Source organism: Pristis pectinata, chromosome 2, assembly GCF_009764475.1.
Source record: "Pristis pectinata isolate sPriPec2 chromosome 2, sPriPec2.1.pri, whole genome shotgun sequence".
NCBI classification, from domain to species: Eukaryota; Metazoa; Chordata; class Chondrichthyes; order Rhinopristiformes; family Pristidae; genus Pristis; species Pristis pectinata.
Window position 1 is genome coordinate 92,302,812 of NC_067406.1, and position 27,818 is coordinate 92,330,629.

At 41.4% G+C, this 27,818-nt stretch overlaps 1 protein-coding gene across 1 annotated transcript in view; it reads right to left on the reverse strand.

Annotated features, from left to right (window-relative positions):
- mettl14 (methyltransferase 14, N6-adenosine-methyltransferase subun) overlaps nucleotides 1-27,818 on the reverse strand; it is a 66,411-nt gene that overhangs the window by 15,440 nt on the left and 23,153 nt on the right. The window contains 3 exon segments of the mRNA XM_052010308.1: nucleotides 4,061-4,202; nucleotides 4,340-4,430; nucleotides 9,909-9,996. Of these exon segments, the coding sequence (XP_051866268.1) occupies nucleotides 4,061-4,202; nucleotides 4,340-4,430; nucleotides 9,909-9,996 (321 nt within the window).

Genomic DNA, 27,818 nt, shown 5'->3' on the forward strand with positions numbered 1-27,818 from the left:
TATTCATTGGCGTATAGAAGAATGAGAGTGGACCTCATAGAAACATTTCGAATGTTGAAAGGATTGGACAGAGTAGCTGTGGCTAAGTTGTTTCCCTTGGCGGGTGAGTCCAGGACAAGAGGTCACAGTCTTAGAATTAGAGGGTACCCATTTAAAACAGAGATGAGGAGAAATTTCTTTAGTCAGAGGGTCATGGATTTATGGAATTCTTTGCCACATACAGCTGTGGAGGCCACATCATTAAGGAGGAGATTGATAGGTATCTAATTAGTCAGGGTATCAAGGGATATGGGGAAAAGGCCAGGAATTGGGGCTAGATGGGAGAATAGTTTAGTTCATGGTGAAGTGGTGGAGCAGACTCGATGGGCCAAATGGCCTGCTTCTGCTCCTTTGTCTTGTGATCTTGTGAACATAAAAAGAAGCGGCCCCAACACAGACCCCTGCGGAACACCACTGGTAACTGGCAGCCAACTAGAATGGGATCCCTTTATTCCCTCTCTCTGTTTCCTGCCAATCAGCCAATGCTCTATCCATGCTCGTAACTTTCCTGTAATTCCATGGGCTCTTATCTTGTTCAGCAGCCTCATGCGCGGCACTTTGTCAAAGGCCTTCTGAAAATCCAAATACACAACATCCACTGCATCTCCTTTGTCTAGCCTGCTTGCAATTTCCTCAAAAAATTGCAATAGGTTTGTCAGGCAGGATTTTCCTTTAAGGAAACCAAGCAGAGTTCGGCCTATCTTGTCGTGTGCCTCCAGGTATTCTGTAACCTCATCCTTGACAAATCGACTCCAACGACTTCCCAACCACCGATGTCAGGCTAACAGGCCTACAATTTCCTTTTTGCTGCCTCGCACCCTTCTTAAATAACGAAGTGACATTTGCAATTTTCCAGTCCGCTGGAACCATGCCAGAATATATTGATTCTTGAAAGATTATTACTAAAGCCTCCGCAATCTCTACAGCTACTTCCTTCAGAACACAAGGGTGCATTCCATCTGGTCTGGGAGATTTATCTACCCTTAGACCATTCAGTTTCCTGAGTACCTTCTCTGTTGTAATTGCGACTGCACACACTTCTCTTCCCTGACACCCTTGAGTGTCCGGTATACTGCTGATGTCTTCCTCAATGAAGTCTGATGCAAAATACTCATTCAGTTCCTTTGCTATCTCCTTGTCTCCCATTACAATTTCCCCAGCATCGTTTTCTACCGGTCCTATATCTACTCTCGTCTGTCTTTTATTCTTTATATACTTGAAAAAGCTTTTAGTATCCTCTTTGACATTATTCACTAGCTTCCTTTCATAGTTCATCTTTTCCTTCCTAATGACCTTCTTAGTTGCCTTTTGTAAGTTTTTAAAAGCTTCCCAATCCGCTATCTTCCCACTAATTTTTGCTTCCTTGTATGCCCTCTCCTTTGCTTTGATTTCTCTTGTCAGTCACGGTTGTGTCCTTTTTCCATTCAAAAATTTCTTCTTTTTTGGAATATATCTGTCTTGTACTTTCCTCACTTCTCGCAGAAACTCCAGCCATTTCTACTCTGCCCTCCTCCCCGCTAGTGTCCCTTTCCAGTCAACTTTGACCAGTTCCTCTCTCATGCCACTGTAATACCGACACATTGGACTTCGGCTTCTCCTTCTCAAATTTCAAAGTGAACTCAATCATATTGTGATCATTGCCTCCTAAGGGTTCCTTCACCTTAAGCTCTCTAATCACCTCTGGTTCATTACACAATACCCAATCCAGTACAGCTGATCCACTAGTGGGCTCAACAACAAACTGTTCTAAAAAGCCATCTCGTAGACATTCTACAAATTCTCTCTTGAGATCCAGTACCAACCTGATTTTCCTAATCCACTCGCATGTTAAAATCCCCCACGATTATCATAACATTGTTCTTCTGACAAGCCTCTTCTATTTCCTGTTGTAATTTGTAGTCCACATTAAGCAGAAATTCAGAATAATGTTTATGGATTGAATAGAGGTATTACATCCAACTTACATACAGTCTCCATTGAGAGCACTGAATACATAATGCTATATTAAAAGACAGACAAATAAAGTGATTGTGGTTCTGGATGGTGGGACAGGCGGTGGTGAAAAATACTGCATCTGTGGTTGTAAAGGAAGGTGACATAAAACTGGTAAAAGGGCATTTCTCCGACTGGAGGTCTGTGACCAGTGGTGCTCTGTAAGGATCAGTGCTGGCACCTCTTATGAAAATGTAAGTGGTATGATCAGCAAGTTAAAAAAACAACAAGAAGATTGGTAGAGTTGTGGACAGCAAGGAAGGTTGTCATATGAACCAGCCAGATGTAGGTCAGTTGGAAACTGAGCAGAGAAATAGCAGATCGAGTTTAATCTGGACAAGTGTGAGGTGTTGCAGTTTTGGGAGGTCAAATGCAAGAGGAAAGTGTACAGTAAATGGCAGGACCCTTAGGAGCATTGATGTACAAAGGGATCTCGGGATACAAGTCCATAGCTCCATGAAAGTGGCAACACAAGTGAGTAGGGTGGTAAAGTAGGCATACTGCCTGCATGTCCTCATTGGTTGGGGCACTGAGTCCAAGAGTTGGGAAGTCATGTTGCACCTGTTTAAAACTTTTGCTCAGCCACATTTGGAGTATTTTGCACAGTTCTGGTTGACATACTATAGGAAGGATGTGGAGGCTTTGGAGAACGTACAGAAGAGGTTCACCAGGATGTTGCCTGGATTGGAATGTATTAGCTATCAGAAGACATTGAACAGAGTGTCAGAGGCTGAAGGGTAACCTGATAGAACTTTACAAAATTATGAGAGGATAGATGGGGTAGATAAGCCAGTGTCTTTGTCCCTAGGGTGGGAAGGTCAAATACGAGAGGGCAGAGGTGAGAGGGAGAAAGTTTAAAGGATATATATAAGGCAATTTTTTTTCTTTTCTATTGTACAGAGTAGCAGGTGCCTGGAATACCCTGCCAATGGAGGTGATGGAAATAAATATGATAGTGACATTTAAGAGGCATTTAGACAGACACCGGAACAGGCAGAGAATTGAGGGAAATGGACCATGTGCAAGCAGATGGGATTAGTTTAGACTGGCATCATGTCAGCACAGAAATTGTGGGCTGAAGAACTGTCTTGCGCTATACTGTTCGATGTTTTAAGAGCATCACCTGTTGGTGGTGGCTGATGGTGAATCCGGGTATTGCAGAAAAGGAAGGCTAGGAAAAGATGCATTTTGTGGTGACATTATGCGAAAGGAGTGCCAGAAATAATGGAAGAGGATTTGTCGAAAGTGGAGGCTGTTGGAATAAGAGTGAAAGCCTTTTGTAGTTCTGTGAGTAACAGAGAATGGGCAAGAGCAAAAGTATGAGAACTGTAAACAAATGAGTTGAAGACCCATTAAACACACCGGAAAGGAATTATAGGATGCAGAAGATATATTGGAAGCATGGGTCTATGAGCTGGCAAGGGCAGAACATAACCATCCAATTGAGATTTGCCTTTCAAAGTCCACCATTTGGAAATTACTAACTGATTAAGCAATCATTCAGTGAGTCAAAGACCAGTAAGTGCCAATGTATGGTTTAGTGTAAACTCACAAACTTTTTTTATGCCGTGGTAATGCAAGCCAATGCTACCATGGAAATCAGTTATGCAATCAACAAATGGGCTATTGAGTGCATTATCCTACAATGTTAGGGGTACACACAGTCAAGTGTTTTTTTTGCCAATATTGAAAATTAGACCACTTCAGGTTTGGTACTATTTTGAACCCGAATAAACAGCTTAAACAACTGTAGTCTCTTAATTTTGCTTGTGCCCTTCAAGAAAATTACTTGGCAATGTTTACTTTTTTAATAATAATGACGAGACTTGGCAAACATACCAATCATACTTAGTAATAAATAGCCTTAATATTCTGAAATAATTTTATCAAAAAATAAATGGCAAGTTAATAACTGGAAATAAAACATTCACCATTTTTGTCTTTAAAAGAGAAAGCAAAAGCAAACATTGAGAAAATAATTTGTAGATTGATCATTACAAAAAAAAGCATTGCAAGCAAAACAACTCACATCATCCCATGTCCAGCATTTTTCAATGGCTGTGACCCCAGTTTCTCTGTAATATTCTTCCAAGGGTGGTTCAACCAAAATAACATCAAATTTGCACTTCAGTTCTCTAATGTCAAATGTCTCCAGATCAGCCTGTAAATACCTGTTCACAAATAAAGTTATAAAGTTAGTTTCAAAGTAAATCTTATGAATGTATTGCTCCTGAAGCGCACTTCTCCTGACTACCTCATTCCTGCATCTGACACAAAAATGTCAAGAATTCCACAAGGAAACACTTACATGGGAGGAGTGTTTGTTTGTGAAATTAAGTCGTCCTTCAGCCGGATCAGCTCACGAAGTTTAGGATACTCTTCAAATCTGTCTGCAAGGCCTGGAAAAAAATTGAAATGGATTTTGATTCAGACAAGCTTCAGTTCACCGAACCATGGCTGGAACATAAATCGGACTAAACCATTCAGCCCTCATGTTTGTTCCACCATTGAAGATGATCATAGTTGACATTTTATCACAGCACCACTTTCTTACACTTGCCCCATATCACTTTATTCCTTAATATCTACAAAAAATAAACTACATAATTATGCACCCTATGATTTTAACAAACCTCAAACCATAAAACAATGAAAAGTTAACAGGTCAAAATCTTCACCTATAGTTCATTCCAAGAAAACTAATAACAACACCTTATAATCCACATGGATAGACTACAAACCAATGTTATGAATACTGAATTTTCCAATTTCAGGTAACCCCTACCTCCTGTGCTCCCCTCCACCCGTCTCACTCCTTCCAATCCTCCAATTTTTCCTCTCTTACCCATAGCTCCCCCTCCTGAACCCCATCACCCATTTTTGTCCCCCTCCCCCTTCCATCCAAACTACTACCCACACACATCACCCACCTGCTACCCCCTGCACCATCTGGTTTCATCTGCGCTTCATCTCTCCTTAATGGTTCCCATTACTACATTCTTTACCAGATTCCAGCACTTGTAACCTTTGCGTCACTAATTATCACCCTCCAGTTTCTGTCTCCACCTTCACCCTCCTCTCCTGCCTTTTTGTTTCCCCTTGTCTGCTTCCACCTATCACCCATCTGCCAATCTTCCAACTCCACCCCTCCCCTTTCTGGCTCCTTCTGCCCATCATCCTTCACCCCTCCTAGGTCCACCTACTGGCCCCCGTCTCAGCCCTCTCCTTATACTGGCTATCTTCCCTCTCCACTTCAGTCCTGATGCAGAGTCTAGACCTGAAACATTGACAATTCCTTCCTCCCCACAGATGCGGCTACATCCACTGATTTCCTCCAGCAGTTTGTTTTTTGCCCAAGAAAACTAAATATTGATGAGCTTTAAGGGACACACCTATTCCTAATGAAGCTGGGAATCAAATGTATATCATTCATTGATGTTATTTCTCAATCTGATGCTCCAAAAGAATGACCGTAGCTCAGGTTGTTACCCGAAATGATGGAATATTTTGGCTATGCCTGCATTACTATCTGGATTAACCTTAAAAGTACCTGTCCTGCAACATCAATTTACATATCTAGGCAATAAATCTGGAATTGCAAAATTAAAAACATCACCTAATTTTTGTTCAAAAACTTATTTCTTCACCAGTTTACAATTCCTGTCCATTTACAAAGTCCTTTAATCCTGAGGCATAGCTACTTGTGCAATAATCTTTTCAGAACTGCTTGCTGAATGCAACCTGTTTGCATTTCACACAAGTCTCCAGAGGGGCATTCAAAGCTTACTGTTAAATCTCACACTCGCATACACACACCATCACAGTGTATTTTACTGCAAATAATCAATTTGTACCAACAACTAAAAAGATTTCCATAGAACCACACAGCACAAAACAGGCCCTTCGGCCCACCATGTTGCGCCGTCCATCAAACCACCCTCACACTACCTAACCCCTTCCTCCCGCATATCCCTCCATTTCACATTCCTCCATATGCCTATCCAACAAGCTCTTGAACCTGTCCAATGTATCTGCCTCCACCACCACCCCAGGCAGTGGATTCCATGCACCAACCACTCTCTGGGTGAAAAACCTCCCCCTGACATCTCCCCTGAACCTCCCACCCATAACCTTAAAGCCATGACCTCTCGTCTTGAGCATTGGTGCCCTGGGAAGGAGGCGCTGACTGTCTACTCTATCTATTCCTCTCAATATTTTATATACCTCTATCATGTCTCCACTCATCCTCCTCCTTTCCAGTGAATAAAGCCCTAGCACCTTAAGCCTCTCCTCATATTCAATACTCTCTAATCCAGGCAGCATCTTGGTAAATCTCCTCTGCACCCTCTCCAACGCCTCCACATCCTTGCTATAATGAGGCGACCAGAACTGAACACAGTACTCTAAGTGTGGCCTAACTAGAGTTTTGTAAAGCTGCATCATCACCTCGCGGCTCTTAAACTCAATCCCGCGATTTATGAAAGCCAACATCCCATTGGCCTTCTTAACTGCTCTTTCCACCTGTGAGGCAACTTTCAATGAACTGTGAATATGAACCCCCAGATCCCTCTGCTCCTCCACAATGCCAAGTACTTTGCCATTTACCCAGTACTCTGCCCTGGAGTTTGTCCTTCCAAAGTGTACCACCTCACACTTCTCCGGATTGAACTCCATCTGCCACTTCTCAGCCCAGCTCTGCATCCTATCAATATCCCTCTGTAAGCTCCGACAGCCCTCCACACTATCCACAACACCGCCAATTTTAGTGTCATCCGCAAACTTACTAACCCAGCCCTCCACCCCCTCATCTAAGTCATCTATAAATATCACAAAAAGTAGAGGTCCCAGAACCGATCCCTGCGGGACACCACTAGTCACTGCCTTCCAATCCGAGGGCACTCCTTCCACCACAACCCTCTGCTTCCTACATGCAAGCCAATTCCTAATCCACACAGCCAAGCTTCCCTGGATCCCTTGGCCTCTGACCTTCTGAAGAAGCCTACCTTGAGGAACCTTATCAAACGCCTTACTAAAATCTATGTAAACCACATCCACCGCACTGCCCTCATCAATCTTCCTGGTCACCTCCTCAAAGAACTCTATCAGGCTTGTGAGGCAAGATCTTCCCTTCACAAAGCCATGCTGGCTGTCCCTAATCAGTCCATGATTCTCAAGGTGTTCATAAATCCTATCCCTTAGAATCCTTTCTAACAGCTTACCCACCACAGACGTGAGACTCACCGGTCTATAATTCCCTGGCCTATCCCTATTACCTTTTTTGAACAAGGGGACAACATTCGCAACCCTCCAATCCTCTGGCTCCATCCCCATGGACAACGAGGACTCAAAGATCCTAGCCAACGGTTCAACAATCTCCTCCCTAGCCTCTCGAAGCAGCCTGGGGAAAATCCTGTCAGGCCCCGGAGATTTATCTGTCTTAATATTATTTAACAACTTCAACACATCCTCTCTCTTGATATCTACAACCTCCAGAACATTACCCCTACCAGCACTCCCTTCCGCATCATCAAGACCCCTCTCCCTGGTGAATACTGAAGAGAAGTACTCATTGAGAACTTCTCCCACTTCCGCTGCCTCCAGGCAAATTCTCCCAACTTTGTCCTTAATTGGACCTACCTTTACCCTAGCCATCCTCCTACCCTTCACGTACTTGAAAAAGGCCTTGGGATTTTCCTTAACCCTACTAGCCAACACCTTTTCATGTCCCCTTCTAGCTCTCCTCAGCCCTTTCTTAAGTTCCTTCCTCGCTACCCTATATTCCTCACAGGCCCTGTCTGAACCTTGCTGCTTATACCTCATGTACGCTACCTTCTTCTCCCTAACAAGTCGTTCCACCTCTCTCGTCACCCATGGTTCCTTCACCCTGCCATTCCTTCTCTGTCTCACCGGGACATATTTATCCCTAACATCCTGCATAAGATCCCTGAACATCGACCACATCTCCATGGTACATTTTCCTTCAAAAAGGACATCCCAATTTACACTCCCAAGTTCTCTCCTTATAGCCTCGTAGTTCGCCCTTCCCCAATTAAAAATCCTCTTGTCCTCTCTGCACCTGTCCCTGTCCATGACAATTTTAAAGGTTATGGAGCAATGGTCACTGTCCCCCCAATAGATCCTTCACCTGTCCCGGTTCATTTCCTAAAACTAGATCTAACATGGCATTCCCTCTAGTCGGCCTGTCAACATACTGCGTCAGGAATCCCTCCTGGACACACTTAACAAATTCCGTCCCATCTAAACCTTTGGCACTAAGCAGGTTCCAGTCTATATTTGGGAAGTTGAAGTCTCCCATTATAACAACCTTGTTATTTTTGCTTCTCTCCAAACACTGCCTGCCAATCTGCTCCTCTATATCTCTACTGCTACCGGGGGGCCTATAGAATACTCCTAGTAGAGTAACTGCTCCTTTCTTCTTCCTTAATTCCACCCATACAGACTCTAGAGATGATCCTCCTACAACATCCATCTTTTCCACAGCCGTAACAGTGTCCCTGACCAGTGTCGCCACCCCTCCTCCTCTTCTCCCCCCTTCCCTATCCCTCTTAAAACACCGAAAACCAGGAATATTCAATATCCAATTTAACATTTCAATTTAACATTTTTAACACCATAAAACTGTGGAATAAATTGCAGTAAAAATGAGGATCGTCTGCATAAACCAGGCAAAAGAATTTAGAGCCCCTCAAATATTCAGGTCAAATATAACTTTTGAATTAGTTCTACACCAAAAAAAAACTGTCTGATAGCAACAAGGTAGCATGATTTGAAATCAGTCTTACTGCAGTATTGCAGCTCCGGATTCAACACCATCATCCCCTCAGTATTAATCACCAAGCTTCAAAACCTGGGCCTCTGTACCTCCCTCTGCAACTGGACTTCCTTATCAGGAGACCACAGTCAGTATGGATCAGTAATAATATCTCCTTCTCGCCGACAATCAACACAGGCGCACCTCAAGGATGTGTGCTTAGCTCACTGCTCGAACGCCATCTATAAATTCGTCAGTGACACCATTATTATAGGCAGAATCTCAGATGGCAATGAGGAAGCATACAGGAGTGAGATAGATCGGCTGGTTGAATGGTGTCACAACAACAACCTCGCACAACATCAACAAGACCAAAGAATTGATTGTGGACTTCATGAAGGAGAGGTCGGGAGAACACACACCAGTCCTCATTGAGGGGTCAGCAGTGGAAAGGGTGAGCAACATCTCAGGGGATCTATCCTCGGCCCAACACATTGATGCAATCATGAAGAAGGCATGCCAGTAGCTCTACTTCATTAGGAGTTTGAGGAGATTTTGTGTGTCACCAAAGACTTGCAAATTTCTACAGATGTACGGTGGAGAGCATTCTGACTGGTTGCATCACCGCCTGGTATGGAGGCTCCAATGCACAGGATCACAAGAGGCTGCAGAGGGTTGTAGACTCAGGCAGCTCCATCACTAGCACATCCTCCCCACCTTCGAGGACATCTTCGAGAGGACGTGCCTCAAGAAGGCAGCATCCATCACGGAGGACCCTCACCATCCGGCACATGCCCTCTTCTCGTTACTACCATAGGAGGTACAGGAGCCTGAAGACCCACACTCAATGATTTAGGAACAGCTTCTTCCCTTTCGCCATCAGATTCCTGAATGATCCATAAACACTACATAATTCCTTTGTTTTTGCATTATTTGTGATTTATAGTAATTTTATGCCTTTGCACTGTACTGCTGCCACAAGGCAACAAATTTCACGTCATTTAAGTCAGTGAAATAAACCTGATTCTGATTCCATGATTAATGTCACCAGAGCTATTTCTGTGGACAAAGTCTTAAAGACACACTGGTTATTGCTTTAACTTACCTACATCACGAATAAAGTTTTGAGGGCGATGACCAGTGTCTACAAAATGCTGGCAGTAGTCATTGTGTGGATTCAAGCTTTGTGTACCCTGGTGGAAAATGAATGCATAAAGCAGGTTAAACAACGGGCAAAACAGATTAAAAGAGCATCGTCAACTATATACTCAATGTAGTTATGCAAAGTAATAATAAAGCTAAATTTAGAAATTCTTAAATTGTCTCTTTTTACTTTTACAAAAACACAATCCAGATTAAATACAACCACTTAGACTATTTCAAGTTCAGCATAATGGATAGCATTGCCTAAACATACCCAGTACTCCACCTTGTTCTACTTATTGAGTGTATAACGAGAAAGTGTAGATGCTAATTATTGATCCTTGGCCTTCAAATGTTTAATAATAAAATCTTTAATACTTTCCCAAAACTGCTTAAAAGTAAAATTATACAGAGTGCAAGAGTTACACATCTGTGATTGACTAGATAAAATTTATCTAATGCAAAATCATAAATGGATTTATGAGAAACAATACAAGTGCTTATATCAGCAAACTTTTAAAAAAGGACAAACTTTCGGTCAGTATACTGTGGTACACAATTTCCCCAAAAGAAATCACAATGCAATGTCAACTTCACTACCCTTCCTGCCCCTAACCCCAAACATTCATAAATTGTTCCATTTAAACTGATGTTTCAGTTCCCTGTTCATTATCAGAATGAATGTGCTACCATTGATCCAAGGCTTACATTGTAATGCTTTAAAACTCTTATATCTGTTCTTGCAGGATATATAGTTCTCAAATGCAATTCATTACAATAAAATCCCTCCCAGAGACAATGGTGATTTGCTGTACTTTTATTAGGATGAAATAGATAGACCAGTCATTTCCTAAGCACTGGCCATTACTCAAAATCACATGTTTTAGGTAACATCACAGTATCTTCTACAGCTTTGCTAATAAATGTCCTGTCCATTGTCAGGATAGATCCACCAGATTTGGCAGCACAGTGATAATTAGTTTCTAGGAATCCTGAGCATTGACTGAATTTCATGACATGGTTATATCAAGTCAAACATTTACAAGATAGTCTATTAATTACAATTTCCTTCAGCTGATAAGTCAGTAGTCGTCCACATAGACCACCACTTGAAAGATGTACCTAAAGTAGCAGGGGGAAAGTATATATTCTGACCGGGGAACTTCAATGTTCATCATTAAGAACTGCAAACTCTCAGTACTATTGACAATTAGTCAAGCCCTGTTTGACAGAACACCAGCTAGACTGCATCTGCAGCAAATGGTGAGAGAAGCAGTGTAAAGGAACAACTTGACCTTGTGTCAACAACTTACTTTGCATTGGTGCATCATTCCATGACAGTATTGGTGTCCAAAGTTCACCTCTGTGGAGGCAACACCCTGCCATCACACCCAAGGGCAGCCTCAAATCATGCATGTGGCAAAACCACTACACTAAACAGAAAAGATTCAGAAATAAATCCAACAGTTTTCAGACATCCATAACGTGGTCTGAACCATCACTGCAGTGGAACTGTACCCCTCCACAATCTGTAATCGATACACTAAGCCAAGGATCAAACCCATTTCACTTTGGAAAACAAATAAAACTGCTGATGCTGGAATCTGAAACAAAAACAGAACAGAAGAATTCAGTCAGTCAAGCAGCATCTGTTGAAAGAGACACCAGTTAATGCTTCAGGTTGAAGACCCTTCAGTTCTGATCCCCATCCAAGTCCTGATGTTAAGACTACAAGCAGTGAAAAAAGAGGCTATTCAGCACTCAAGCCTGCTCCACCATTCAAAAGGATCAAGGCCAATCCAACATTCAAATTCATTTCCTGCCCTTCCTCCATTACGCTCAATTTCACTAATGATTAGAAATCTATCTCAACCACAATATACACAAGGATTCTTTCCCACATCTTTCTGTAGCAAGAAGTTGCAAAGACTCTCAACCTCAAGAAATTCTTGACTTATCTCCAACTTACAAGAATGCTCACTTATTCTAAGAGGACCCTCCCATAAGAGAAAACATCCTCTCTGCATTTTTTCTGAAACCTACAACCTTCTTGAAATAAGGGCCAACATTCCACTGGCCTTTCTTATTACCAGCTACACTTGCAAGCTAGCTTTTTGCGTTTTTGTGTAAAAGGAACCCCAAATTCATTTGTGCTGTACCTTTCTGCAGTTTGTTTCCATTCAAATAATACTATTCTTTTGTTCTTCCTTCCAAAGATCACAATTTACTATATTATACTCAATTTGCCAACATTTAACACATTCACTTAACCCAATTGTAAACTCTTTGTACCTTCCTAGAATCCTGTCTTCCACTTATTTTCTGTCATCTGCAAATTGGGCTACCATGCATTCACTTCCTTCCTCCAAGTCATAAACATATTTGTAAACAGCTGGCGTCCAGCACTGATCCCTGTGGCACGCCACTGGTCACAGGCTGCCAATCTGAAAATTACCCCTTCTCCCTACTTGTTGCTTCCTGTCTGTTAGCCAATTCTCTATCCATGAAAATACATCATCTCTTATTTTGTCACCTAACCCTTAGTGAGGCATCTTGATGAATGCCTTCTGGAAGTCCAAATACATCAACTTGTTCCCCTCTATCCATTCTGGGTATGACTTCCTCAAAAAAATGTTAATAAATTCATTGTACACTATTTCCCCTCATGTAAAGAATTTATCGTATCTGTCACTTCCTTATTTCTCAAGACTGGGGAATTAATAACAGAAAACAAAGAATTGGAAGTTAAGTTAAAATCAATATTATGTATCCAGTCTTCACAATGGAGAACACTGCAAATAAAGATATCTAATGAGCTGGTTTGCAACAGAATGGAAGAACTTGTAATAACCATTATCATGAGGGGCAAGGTATTGGAAAAATTAATGGGATAATAGGCAGACACGTCGCCAAGTCCTGATGGCTTTCACTCAAGTGTTTTAAAGGAAGCAATTACAGAGATAGTGAAGTTCAAGGAATGTACCAGTGGATCGGAAAACCACAAATGTGAGTCCATTATTCAAGAAGGGAAGACGACAAAACAGGCAACCATAGACCTGCTAGCTCAACATCCTTTGCTGGCAACATGTTGGGGGATCTACATACAATAAGGGGAGAAATAGCTAGATGTTTGGAGAAGCTTAAGTCAATATTGTTTTATGAAAAGCAAATCATGTTTGACAAATCTGCTAGTTCTTTGAGAATGTAACAAGCAGAATTGATAGAGGGGAATCCATAGATGAATTTAGATTTTCCAAAGGCATTTGACATGCTGCCATAAAAGGTTAGTGCTGAGATGAGAGCTCATGCTTTTTTGGGGGGCGGGGGGGGGGTGGATTTGTTAGCATGGATTCAAAATTGGTGATTGTATTAAAGACACTGAGTCAGAATAAATGGTTCTTTTTCAGGCTGGAAGGATGTGATTAGTGGAGCGCCCTGGGGATCAAATCTTAGCATTCAATTATATACAATTTGAGCTCTGCAACAGAGGGCAGAGTATAAAAGGTATCCAAGTTTATTGATGACATGAAAATAGATGGGAGGACATGTAGAAATGAAGATATTTGGACTCAGCAGCAGGGTTGAGTGAGTGGGTGAAAATTTGGCAAAGGGTTTAATGTGGGAAAGTGCGAGGTTATGCCCTTACGCAAGGGGAATCTAAAGGCAGACTACTATTTGAACAGAGAAAGACTGCAGAGGAGAACAGTATTAAAGCGACCCAAAAGGACTTGCACGAATCGCAAAAATTTAGTGGGCAGGTGCAACAAGAGGTTAAGTAGGCAAAGAGCATATTTGCACTCATTGCAAGAGGGCTGAAGTTTAGCAATAGAGAAGTATTGTTACGATTGTACAAGGTACTGGTGCGGCCTTACCTTAAAACTGTGCACAGTTTTAGTCCCCTTAATTTAAGGAAGGATACAATAGCACTGGAAGCAATCCAAAAAAAAATTCACTCAGCTAATTCCTAACATGACTGGCTAAAGAAATTAGATCAATATTTAGAAGAATGAGGACTGATCTTATTGAAATATACCAGATCCACTAACAGGTCAATCATGAATGAGGGACAGTTCCAAGATTAAGCTGTGATCAATTAAAACTAAGATGCATGGGAACTTTTTCCTCAGAGAATGGCTATTGTAACTGACTAAACTGAGCCACACGGAAGCAGCAACTGGGAGATATAGAAGTTTTTATTCACACAGTAGATCTACTGGAGAGAGAGTACAAGAAAATCTCACTCTCCTGACACAACATTTTTATACCATTTTAACATGAAGATAACAATATACGATTAACTACAGTTTCAATGGCTATAATCACCTGCTTTAACATTTTGAATATAGTCAAGTAAATTTGCAAGAATTACATATTTACAATGGTAGCACATCCCAACTAGCAGAACCACCTTGAATAATCAACACTGGTGTCTATTCCAAAAGGTTCTGAGCACAAACACCACACAGCCAAAATATACTACTTTTGTTAGTGCCAAGGGATGGCTCCAGGAATATACAATTAGCCAGAAATATTAAGTGACAAAACAGACCTGTCCTGAACTATACATTAAGTGGCAGGGATATGCCTTTAACAATGTGCTAATACAGGAGATGGCCACTTAATGCCTTCCTTGATCTCATTCTAAAGTTTTCAATAACCATCAATTAACATAAACATTCATCTATTGTCTTCCCTGTGTAGTTTCAATGGGACAGAATCAGAATGCCCCACACCCAATGATTGGTTTCAATAGCCTTAAAGTATCAGTTGAAGTTAAATTGTGAACCCACTGTGTGGGTTTCCTCCGGGTGCCTCCAGTTTCCTCCCCACATTCCAAAGACGTAGGTTAACACGGATGCGGCGCGGACTCATTGGGCCGGAAGGGCCTGTTACCGTGCTGCATAAATGAAGTTTTTAAAAGTTTTAGATTTTATTTCCTGAAGACTAATTCTCATTTTAATTAATCCATAATTATGCTATCCATAATTTCATGACTCCAGAATAATCCCTAACAATGGGGAATGTCTGGAATTCTCCACCCAGAGCACTGTGAACACTGGATACTTGGGGGTTATTTAAAGGGAAAGTAGATACATTTTTCAAAGATCAAGGCTACAGGGAATTGTTGCAACAGAGTTGAGGCCTGGGGCAGATCATGATCATACTGAATACTGGAGGGACCGAATGGCCTACCCCTATTCTTATTTTCTTATGATATTCTTATGAAGCTATGCTGACTCCATGTGATTAGGTGATGATTTTCCAAATGCACTGCTATTACTTCCTTCATAATTAATTCTGATGTTTGTCCAACAATAGACACGAGATTAATCAAGCTAGAATAATCTCCCTTTTTGAATAGGGATATCATTGGAACTTTTCCAATCCCTTTAGTCTGCCCAATACAAATCATTAAAAAGTGAGTAATTCCTTCCCAGCATTATTGCTATTAATGGAATGTTATGCAGTAAATACTACTGAAGACTGATGCAAAATGTCTAACTCCTCTGCTGTTTCCTTGTTTCCTATACCCATTTCCCTTGTTTTATTCCCTAAAGGGTCCAGCTTCACTTGGACCTCCCTCTTCATGTACTTAAAGCAGCCCTTATGGTTTTATCTTCCTCACCTCAGTTTATCTAGTTTAATGAAATCAAAATTTATCCTGGTCTCCTGATCATTTGCTTACTTTTGCTTCCTTATGTTCTCCCTAATTGGTTCAGTCTTCCCTTAGAATCTTTTCTCCTTACTGGGGTATTTTTGCTGAGTGTCATAAACTAACTCTTTAAATATCTGTCACTGCTTGCCTACTATCTTTTTTTTGCTAATCTATGCAATCTAACTTTAGTCAAGTCTATCTTCATTCCATCGTAATTCCCCTCAGTTAAGGGGAAAACAGTTTGCAATGTTATGGTTCCTACTACCCAAAAGACCTTTTACTCTGAGGTAATTCATTAAACCTACCTCATTACCCAGAACCAAGATAGCCTGTTCCTTGGTTGACTCAATAAAATTTTGCTCCAAGAAACTATCTAAAAACACCCTATGATTTCATTCTCGAGGTTGCCCTTTCCAACTTCATTCATCCAATTTACATGAAAATTAAAGATTTCCTTATTAAAGCAATGCTTTTTTTTAATGTGTTCCCATCATCCACTGATGTATACCCATCGTTACATTGGACCTACTGTTTGGGGGCCTGTAAACTATCTTACGAGGGGTTTTTTGCCTCCACCCAAATGCACTCAACATCTTTTGAGTCTGGATCATCCCTCAGCAGTGTGTATATTTTTACGTCTTATTAACCACCATTTCCTTGCGACCCATATTTCATAAAAGTCAAATATCCCTGAATAAAGTTCCGAGCTTTGATCCACTTACAATCACATCTCCATACTGGCTACCCATTCAGCTCTAAATGTGTTATTTAGATATGAATGCTTCATATGTTAAGGTACAGTCTTTAGACTTCCCTTATGCCATTTTTAAGTCATCTTATTTTCTATAGCATGTCCTTATTTGCTTCTTGCCCACAATTTCCCTGCCTTCTGTTTTTGCATTCAACTGTTATTTCTTTCATTTCCATCTGGTTTCCAGCTTGCTAATCACCCTGCCATTCTAGTTTAAACCCTGTTGTCAAGCGTGCAATCATAAAATCTCATACTGCAGGTCTGTGGTACCTGGCACATGCAGTTTGGAGATGATCATGCTGATCTCACTCAAATCTACTGCATGATCTTGTCAAGGACACCAGGGAAATCCAGTAGCAAGTAATTTTCATGAGATGCTTGGGATTTATGATGACGTACCAGGCTATTTTAGATCATCTTAAGTGATTGTGTGGATGACTTCTTTTTCCACCCTGCCTCAGCTAGCTATACAGGATCTGCTTTGAGAAGCAAAGGTATTCCATTTTACTGATGTGCCCTATTCATGCGATGCATTTTCAGCAACATTTCTTCATGATGGTTGTTTATACACACTTAAGAACACCAATTGCCCTACCAGGAAATTCTCATTATTAAACAGATGGAGCACAGGTGAAACTGCTTGCAATGCTTAACATAGCATTTGTAGAGAACCACATCTCAAAACTGCAAAGCAGGAATGCTCGGATGACTATATTGTAGACCTGTATTTAGTGGAGGGACAGATACTGTGTTGAGGATCTGCAAACAGCCTGGCTGACTTTACTGAAGCTAATTAGCGATTCATTGCTTTGGTCATTAGAGATAATTATACCTGACACTGGTTCATATTTTTCAACATTATATCATGAAGATGACTGGCATATACTGGAACGAGATGCAGGTTGAAACAAGTTGTCTGTCTTCTTAATATAGATGACAGGGCCAAAGACATGGAATCCTTCAAAAAAAATCCATCAAATGGCCTCTAATTACACCTGTAGGCCATCAGGGCGCAATAATCTGTGGAGTACTTTGACCAGAAATCTCTTTAATATCTTGAACTGTGCTTTGACTCTTCAAAGATCAAAGTGCCATCAAGCTGAAGGTAATTCTGCAATCAAAGCCACTTTAGGTTTGATCAAAGGCACATGCAAAGAACAAGCAGCACGGTAGCGTAGCGGTTAGCGCAGCGCTATTACAGCGCCAGCAATCGGGGTTTGATTCCCGTCGCTGTCTGTAAGGAGCTTGTACATTCTCCCCTGTCTGCGTGGGTTTCCTCCGGGTGCTCCAGTTTCCTCCCACATTCCAAAGATGTACGGGTAGGTTAATTTGGGTTTAAAATGGGCGGCGTGGACTCGTTGGGCCAGAAGGGCCTGTTACTATGCTGTAAATAAAACTTAAAAAAAAGCTAAAACTCAAATGGAAGTATGCAACCTTACTTTGCCTTATTTGAAATCTTTGTCTAATCACTCAGTTCTCTGCATCTATGAGATGAGATGTTGTGGTGTCGTCCTGATTTTAAGTTCCCACTCCTGTCCGTTGCAAAGTAACACAGCGCCACCAGGTTGATTCATTAAAACGAGCTTATTAGCAGTATACCGCTAGGGAGAGGTCTCTTCAGCACTCGTCGAGAGTCGCTACCAGAGGTCTCCACAGTACAAAGGAGCAGACAGTAATTTATACAGATATTGTCATGCACACTTAATGAATGTGGCTCTGCGAGTTTCAGTAAGGCCTCAGAGATCCAAAGACAGACACTGTAAATCAATTCTACTGAACGATAAGTGCAATCAAGAGATTAAAAGACAGGTATCACCCTCATTGTTTAGGACAAGCTTCCCACTCACTGTTTATTACACCCACCACCCTTATTGTCTAGTATAACTGGCTTGCAACCAAGGTTCCGGACACAGTAATTATCACCTAGCCCTGAGTCAGGGGCTTGCTTGCTCTTGTTTGCAAGATATTTTTTCCATCAGTTATATGTACAGTCACAGTTTCTTAACCCTTTACTCCCTCACTGGGGCATCACACGAGTAGAATTATATTCCATCTCAATCTGCCCTTTATAGCCCACATATTCTGGAGTCTTACCTTCAGCACCATGCCAGGAACAGCATGCTAGCATAGAGGGAATCGCACAACCAAACAATCAATCATATAAAGGCTCTGCAATCCTGTCACATCCATTTGTGGTTGGTGACAGACAAAGAAACAGGAGGAGGACGATATAGGAACAATCCCAGTCTCAATGATTGTGGAGGCTAAAGGCTAAAGACAAGGCATTTGCATCTACCTTCAGCCAAAAGTGTTGTTGGGTAATGGGTCTCAGTCTCAAGTTCATACGTCATTGCCTTTATATTTTATACATTTTCCTGGTTCACATTGCCAAGGGAATCTAGTTTATCGAAAATGTTCAGCAGATGGTTAACCATAGAAAACTACAGCACAGAAAACAGGCCATTCAGCCCTTCTAGTCTGTGCCGAAACATTATTCTGCTAGTCCCATTTACCTGCCCCCAGCCCATACCCCTCCAGACCTCTCTCATCCATGTATCTATCCAATTTACTCTTAAAAGAGCGAGCCCGCATTTACCACATCAGATGGCAGCCCATTCCACACTCCCACCACTCTTTGAGTGAAGAAATTCCCTCTAATGTTCCCCCTAAACCTTTCCCCCTAAAGCCATGTCCTCTTGTACTTATCTCTCCTAATCTAGGTGGAAAGAGCCTACTTGCATTAACTCTGTCTATGCTCCTCATCATTTTGTAAACCTCTATCATATCTCCCCTCATTCTTCTCCGCTCCAAGGAATAAAGTCCTAACATGCTCAATCTTTCCCTGTAACTCAACTCCTGAAGACCCGGCAACATTCTAGTAAATCTCCTCTGCACTCTTTCAATCTTACTGACATCCTTCCTGTAGTTCGGCGACCAGAACTGCACACAATATTCTAAATTTGGTCTCACCAATGACTTATACAACCTCGCCAAAACATTCCAACTCCTATACTCAATACTTTGATTTGTAAATGCCAGGATGCCAAAAGCCTTTTTTACAACCCTGTCTACCTGTGACGTTACTTTCAGGGAATTATGTATCTGAACTCCCAGATCCCTTTGTTCCTCCACACTCCTCAGTGCCCTACCATTTACTGTGTATGTCCTCCCTTGATTTGTCCTGCCAAAATGCAATACCTCACACTTGTCTGCATTAAATTCCATCTGCCATTTTCTGGACCATTTTTCCATTTGGTCCAGATCCCTCTGCATGCTTTGAAAGCCTTCCTCGCTGTCCACTACACCTCCAATCTCAGTGTCATCCGCAAATTTACTAATCCAATTTAGTTAGCAACTGAGTAACAGCCAAGATTGAGAGATAATTTTCACACTGTTCAAAATCATCGATGGTCTAAACAAAGTGAATTGAAAGAAAATATTTCTGTTGACAGAAGGGTTGAGAAACATTTAAGGTTAATGGCAGAAGAATGGGGATGGCATGAAAAATTTCTTCATGAAGTAAGCTGGAACAATCTGGAATTCTCTGACTAGAGGATAAGATATTCACATGGGGCTTCCAATAAGAAACCTGGATAGATATTTCAGGGAGAAAAGAAAATTGTCTGACACTGCAAAAAATGATTTACTTTCGCTTAGAGCCAGTCTGGATGATGGGCCAAATGGCCACTTTTCCTATTTTAATGATTCTACAACTCACTGAATGGGACTGATACAAAGACCTGTCATTCTGGAATTCACAAGGCCATAGTGAAATGCCTACAACTTTTTTTTAAACCATGCACTGAAAGCACCAAATCACTTTGGGTGTAGATTGACAGCAAGTTAAATCACACATCTGAATTAGGACTAACAAGTATTGCACTACAGTGAAGAAACTATAAAAGTCTTATTGGATGAAGAGCTGAAAGCTTTACATTTATTGCGTCCTATCAGCCCCAGAATGCCCCAAATCTTCACAATCAATTTAGTGATTTTGAAATGGAATTGCACTGCAATGCAGATAATGTTATAAGTAGGAACAGCAAGCAGCCACGAATTGCAATACGAAATTGACTGCATTTTCAATTCGTAGTGTTGCTGGCTAGGGTGCCAACCAATTGACTCCATTTTATTCCCTCAAAATAATGCCACTGGAAGGCCAAACTGCCTTCAGTCTAACATCTTGTCCAAAAGTCAGCATCTGTGACATCCACTGGACACAAGAGCAGCCACATTCAAAAAAAACCCAGGATGAAGAGGCAAAAATAGGTTTCCATGAATGCTACCCATGAAAAGAATCCCTGTACTGTATAATACACTAAACTCTGGAGGCTCACAGATGCAATAACTGCTTCTAGGTGAACCAATTTGTGGGTAAACTTGCAGCCCAAGATGAAGACAACATAGAGCCTTCCATAATCAGCGTTAGTTTCAATAATTGAAGCTTGTCACTTTCTCAGAAGTTTCTCTGTTGAAAGGATTATTTTGCAATTACAGTTCATAATTGGTGCACACTGGGATCTATTCAACAGGCAGCAACCCAGTAATGTCTAATTGCTGCAAGTGTCCACAGGCTGGAACACCACTATATCAGTTGGAGACAACTTTTGTTCAAATACTCCATGCCAACAAAACCTGAATGAACTGCAGAGTCTCAAGGTACAATTTCTCTGATGTTGTACATTCACCAAGCTTTTTCTCATTTACTTTGAATTGATACATAGAACATGCTGTAGCTAATTAATTATACTTGAAATGTAATTAAAAGTACACCCAATGTCTCAGCCCGATCAGACTGCTTTAATGCTTTGGAGGCACAAGAGACTACAGATGCTGGAATATGGAGCAAAACAAAACAAAGCCAGCAGCTTGCCTTTTGCCATAATAGTTCAATGGATTCATTATACCACCAATACACAAAACAGACCCAAAGGCAGCCAGCACAAAAAGCATTGTACAATTTGTGGCACTCTAACAAGAAAGTATTTTATCTTATAAGTTAAATACTTCAGCTTTGTGGGCATGATGGGTGACATGCTGCAGGGAGGCCTCAACTCTTCACAATCTGCATCAATGATTTGGCAGAGAGAACTAAGTGTAATATTTCTAACTTTGCTACTGACATGAAGCTAAATGGGAAAGCAAATAGTGTGAATACAGAGATTTCTAAAGGATATAGACAAGCTAAGTGAGTGGGCACCAACATAGTAGATGGAATGCAAGGTGGAAAAATAAAGTATCCAGTTATTCACTTTCATTAAAATAACACTCACACTTTCAATTTTCCTAATGGATAGAGACTGGCAAACACTGACATTCAGAAAGACCTTGGTGTCTTCATAGTCACTGAAAGCTAACTTGTAGGTGCAGCAAGCAGGGGCAGCAAACAGTATGTTGACCTTTATTGCTGGAGGATTTGAGTACAAAAATAAAGCTGTCTTACTATAATTGGTGAGACCACACCCAGAGTACTGTGTGCAATTTGTCTCCTTTCCCAAAAAAAAGAGACACTTGCTACAGGAGTGCAACAGAGATCACAAGGAGGAATCAAGCAGGCTAGACTTGTATTCTTGGAGTTTAGAAGAATGAGAGGCAGACATCACCAAAATATACAAAACACTTACAGGGTTTCACAGGATGAATGTGGGAAGGATGCAGGAATGATTCCCCCAGCTAAGGACTCTACAACTTGGGGTCATAGCCTTCAAATAAATGGTAGACCCTTTCAGAAGTGACTCAGAAATGTTTTCACTCAAAGGGTGGTGAATGCTTCAAATTTTTACACCGAAGGCCAGTCACTGATTGTTTTCGAAGTACAGATTGATAGATTTCTGGATATTAAAGACCTTGGATATGGGAATAGGGCAGGAAAATAGTCAGTTGTAATTGTGTTAAATGGTGAAGCAGGCCCGAGGGCCAAATCCACTACCTATTCCCTTGTTTTTTAATCTCAATGTTCATATACTTCAGTAACCCACTGCCAAATATTGCAATCTTCGCAATGAGATTTTTTCTCAACCAAAACTTCCATGCATTCCACGTAGTTAATAATACATTTCAATGCTTGGTTACATTTCTACAACAGGTAGATATTCAAGATGTGTATAACTGAATATGCTTAAAAATCACGCTTCTTTGACCGAAAAAAACAATGCAATGAAGAAAAGCATGATTATTTGTCTTCAAATGATCTTAGCATTTTCATTTTGATCTGAAGGATCATTACACCCTCCCCCTCAATCATCCCCACTGCATCATTTTATAGACATGGTCATTATGCCAATCAACCATTCAATTCAAATCTACAGAACTTGTTTATTGATTTGAACTTATCCTTTGCTTGCCACAAGCAGCACTTTTTCCTTAGCCACCCAGGTTAGTTTTAAGAGCTTGCATGTTAATTGTCCATCAAGTTATTGAAAATGAAATATGCTAATTAATAGGTACATTGCTAATTGTTAATACATTATCCATCTCTCTAGCCCAGAAGTTTAACAATTTAAACTTTGGAACTTCATTAATTTTGTTCTGATTTTGATTTTGCACATTTTCCTCCCTTTCACTCTTTCTGTAAATGATATGACAGTTATTCACTTCTGAAGGATGCAGAATAGTCTTATTAATGGGCATACCACATGATTGCCTGATCCAGCTTTAATTTCTAAAAATCATGAATAAAATTTAAAAAAAACTTGTAGCCTTAAAATTATGATGACCTATTGTCCCTCAGACTTTTGCAGCAATATTAAAAGCCTGGTTCAGTTAGTAGCACTCCCTCCTAGGTGATGGGTTCAAATCACAATACAGGAATTACAATTTATCATCTAGTATAACAGTATACACAGTACTGTAGGGATCATGGATTGCCTCAAGTTACGTGGTCTTTACATGACGGATATATGCCTGTAGCTCTACAGCAGCCAGAAAATCCACCCCACTGGTCTCCCAAATGCTTGTTGGTATGTGCAGGCTGTATGCAAGTCAGGCATTCGTAACCTGGGGAGGGCCTCCATTTGGGCACTTAAATATTGCATTCTATGTACACATTTGGAAAAGGATAAGGAATTACATAATGTATGTTTATAGAACTCAGCATTGCCCAAACACAACTTCATAAATTTAAAATATTTTTTATACATCAAACATGGCCTTTTCAGCTGTAAGTTAAAGCCACTAAACAAATGATAGAAGTCTGGGTGACTGTATGAGGTCATGTGCCATGCAATAGCACACAGGGTAATCAAGCTATTGCAGTATTAGTTTTGAGATAACGGAATTTAAGGTTTATTTCCAAGCATTTCTCATCATACAAAATGTACTGTGCAGGACATGTATTGACCAGATACACAGATGACACAAGACCTTGAATCCTTCAACAAACACTTCATTGTAGTCTCTAGTGAGTCCCTTAATTTCTTCTCTTTAGTTCTGAAATCCCCATCCTAAGCATTCCCACATTGCTACCCACCACTCCTTCAAGTCACCCTTAAATTCAAAAAATGTTGTCAACTGTGGGTCAGCTGGTAGCACCTTAGATTATACACAAGAACAAAAGAAAATAGGAGTTGGCCACTCAGCCCCTCAAGCCTACCCTGCCATTCAATATGATCACGGCTGTTTTGCCTCAGATCTGATCTCTTCTGTGCCATTCCTCCATAGCCCTCAATTCCCTTAACTCTAAAAAAATTATCTACTTCATCTTTAAATACCTCCCCCCCACCCCCCCCCCCCCCCCCCCAACAATGATCTAGCCTTCACAACCCTCTGGGGTAGAGAATTTCAGAGATTCACCACCATCTGCAACACACCTTAATTTTAAATGACCGCCTCCTTGTCTTGTAACTACATCCCTTTGTTCAGGATTCTCCCACTGATGAAACATCAACATCCACTCTGTCATGCCCTCTAGGGATCTTATAAATGTGTCAGTGAGATCACATTTCATTCTTCCAAACTCCAAAGAATATAGATCTAATTTCTTTAGCCACTTAAAACAACCCCCTCATCCCAGGATTTAGCCTGGTGAATCTCTTTAACTGTTTCTAATGCCATTATATCTTTCCTCAAATAAAGGGTCCAAAATTGTGCCTAGTACACCTGGTGTCAGCTGACCAGTACCTTATATAATTTTAACACTACTTCCCCATTTCTAAACTCCCACCTTCTTGCAATAATGGCTAGTATGTCATTTGCTTTCCTAACCATTTGCTGCACCTGCCTGTGATTCATGCACAAGAACACCTAAATGGAGATGTAAACTGGTTTTGCAGATGGATAAATTATCCTCAATATTTTCTGGTAGAACACTACAAAACAATAGCAAACCCAGTTAACACATAGCCTCATGCAAGAGCATGCTGTGCACAAGTTAGCCTCTGTGTTTCCTCAATGACTGCACTTCAAAAGTACATCATAGAACACTACAGCCCAGTACAGGCCCTTTGGCCCACAATGTTGTGGTGACATTTTATCCCGCTCTAAGATCTATCTAACCCTTCCCTCCCACACAGCCCCCTATTTTTCTATCATTCATGTGCCTAAGAGTCTCTTAAATGTCCCTAATGTATCTGCCCTCACAACCTCTGCAGGCAGTGCGTTCCATGCACCCAGCAATCTCTGTATAAAAAAAAGCTTACCCCTGACATCCCCCTTATACCTTCCTCCAATCACTTTAAAATTATGTCCCCTAGTGTTAGCCATTTTCACCCTGGGAAAAAATCTGACTATCCACTCGACCCATGCCTCTTATCATCTTGTACACCTCTATCAAGTCATCTCTCATCCTCCTCCTCTCCAAAGAGAAAAGCCCTAGCTCCTCAACCTATCCTCATAAAACATGCTCTCCAATCCAGGCAACATCCTGGTAAATCTCCTCTGCACCCTCTCTAAAGCTTCCACATCCATCCTATTATGAGGCAAACAGAACGGAACACAATACTCCAAGTGTGGTCTGACCAGAGTTCTATAGAGCTGTAACATCACCTCACGGCTCTTGAACTCAATACCCCGGCTAATGAAGGCCAACATACCATATGCCTTCTTAACAACCCTATCGACCTGCATGGCAACCTTGAGGGATCTACGGATGTGGACCCCAACATCCCTCCGTTCCTCCACACTGTTAAGAGTCCTGCCATTAACCTTGTATTCTGCCTTCAAACTTGATCTCCCGAAGTGTATCCTTCACACTTATCCAGGTTGAACTCCATCTGCCACTTCTCAGCCCAAGTCTGCATCCTATCAATGTCCTGTTGTAATCTACAGCAACCTTCTACACTATCCACACCACCACCAACCTTTGCATCATCAGCAAACTTACTAACTCACCCTTCCACATCCTTATCCAAGTCATTTATAAAAATCACAGAACAGGGGTCCCAGAACAGATCCTTGTGGAACACCACTGGTCACCGACCTCCAGGCAGAATACGCTCCATCTACCACCACCTTCTGTCTTCTTTGGGCGAGCCAATTCTGAATCCACACAGCCAAGTTTCCCTGGATCCCATGCCCCGACTTTCTAAACAAGCCTTCAATGAGGAACCTTATCAAACGCCTTACTAAAATCCATGTACATCACATCCACTGCTCTACCTTCATCAATGTGCTTTATCACATCCTCAAAGAATTCAATAAGGTTTGTGAGGCATGACCTGGCCCTCACAAAGCCATGCTGACCCAAATCAGCCTATGCTTATCCAAGTGCCCATAAATCCTGTCTAAGAATCTTCTCCAGTAATTTGCCCACCGAGTAAGACTCACTGGTCTGTAATTCCCAGGGTTATCCCTACTTCCTTTCTTAAACAAAGGAAGGACATTTGCCACCCTCCAATCATCTGGCACTACTCCTACAGCCAGTGAGGATGCAAAGATCGTCGCCAAAGGCACAGCAATCTCTTCCCTAGCTTCCCGTAATAACCTTGGATATATCCCGTCCAGCCCCAGTGACTTATCTATCCTAATGTTTTTCAACAGTTCCAGCACATCCTCTTTCCTCACATTGACAAGCCCTAGCATATCAGTCTGTCATACGCCATCCTCACAAACGTCAAGGTCTCTCACTGGTGAATACTGAAGCAAAGTATTCATTAAGGACCTCCCCAACCTCTTCCGACTCCAGGCACGTTTCCTCTTTCATCCCTGATCGGTCCTACCCTCACTCTAGTCATCCTCTTATTCTTCACATATGTGTAGAACGCCTTGGGGTTTTCCTTGATCCTACTCGCCAAGGACCTCTCACGCCCCCTTCTAGCTCTCCCAAGTCCATTCTTAAGCTCCCTCCTGGCTACCTTGTAACTCTCCAGAGCCCTGTCTGATCCTTGCTTTCTAAACCTTAGGTAAGCTTCTTTCTTCCTCTTGACAAGATATTCTACATCTCGTGTCAACCACAGTTCCTTCACTCTACCATCCTTACCCTGCCTCATTGGGACAAACTTATCCAGAGCCCCATGCAAGTGTTCCTTAAACAACCTCCACATTTCCAAGAATATCTTTTCCCAATTTATGCTCCCAAGTTCCTGCCTAATAGCATCATAATTCCCCCTCCCCAAGTAAAATACTTTCCCATATTGTCTGCTCCTATCCCTCTCTAAGGCTATGGTAAAGGTCAAGGAGTCATGATCACCATCTCCAAAATGCTCTCCCAACAAGAGATCTGAAACCTGATCAGGCCCATTGCCTAGTACCAGGTCCAGTATGGCCTCTCCTCTAGTCAGCCTGTCCACATACCATGTCAGGAATCCTTCCTGGACACACCTAACAAACTTTGCCCCATCTATCCCCTTTACACTAAGGAGGTGCCAATCAATACTGGGGAAGTTGAAATCACCCATGACAACAACCCTGTTATTTTTGCACCTCTACAAAATCTGCCTCCCAATCTGCTCTCTACTGCTATTGGAGGGGGGGGTCTGTAGAATACTCCCAATAGAGTGATTGGTCCCGTCGTTTCTGACTTCCACCCACAATGACTCAGTGGACGATCCCTCCAGGACATTCTCCCTTTCTACAGCTATGACACTGTCCCTGATCAGCAAAGCCACCCCCCCCCCCCCCCCCCACCTCTTTTACCTGTAAAACAATTGGTATAGGGAAGGACAATGTAAATGGCAAGTTTCTCTTTTCTAAACAAAAGATCTAAGCAAACTTTTGGTCAAGTCCAAAGGTCTTCTCCTTTGGCTAGGTGTCAATTTTGTTTGATTATATTCTTATGGTGAATCAAGAGTTGTTTTACTCAAAAGGTACCATGTAAATGCAATTAAAAACGTAGCAATGTCTGATATAGATGTTTATTTAACTAAAATGTACATATCTTTATTCCTCAAGGCTTTAAACTCCTCCAATTTGTGATAGCAGGAGCAGAAAACAAAGGCAAACACTTGTCATTCTACTGCATGCTGCTTCCAACCACTGATGAAATAAACCTGCTGTTACTTTGTTTAAAGTGAAAATGCCAATAACAGGAA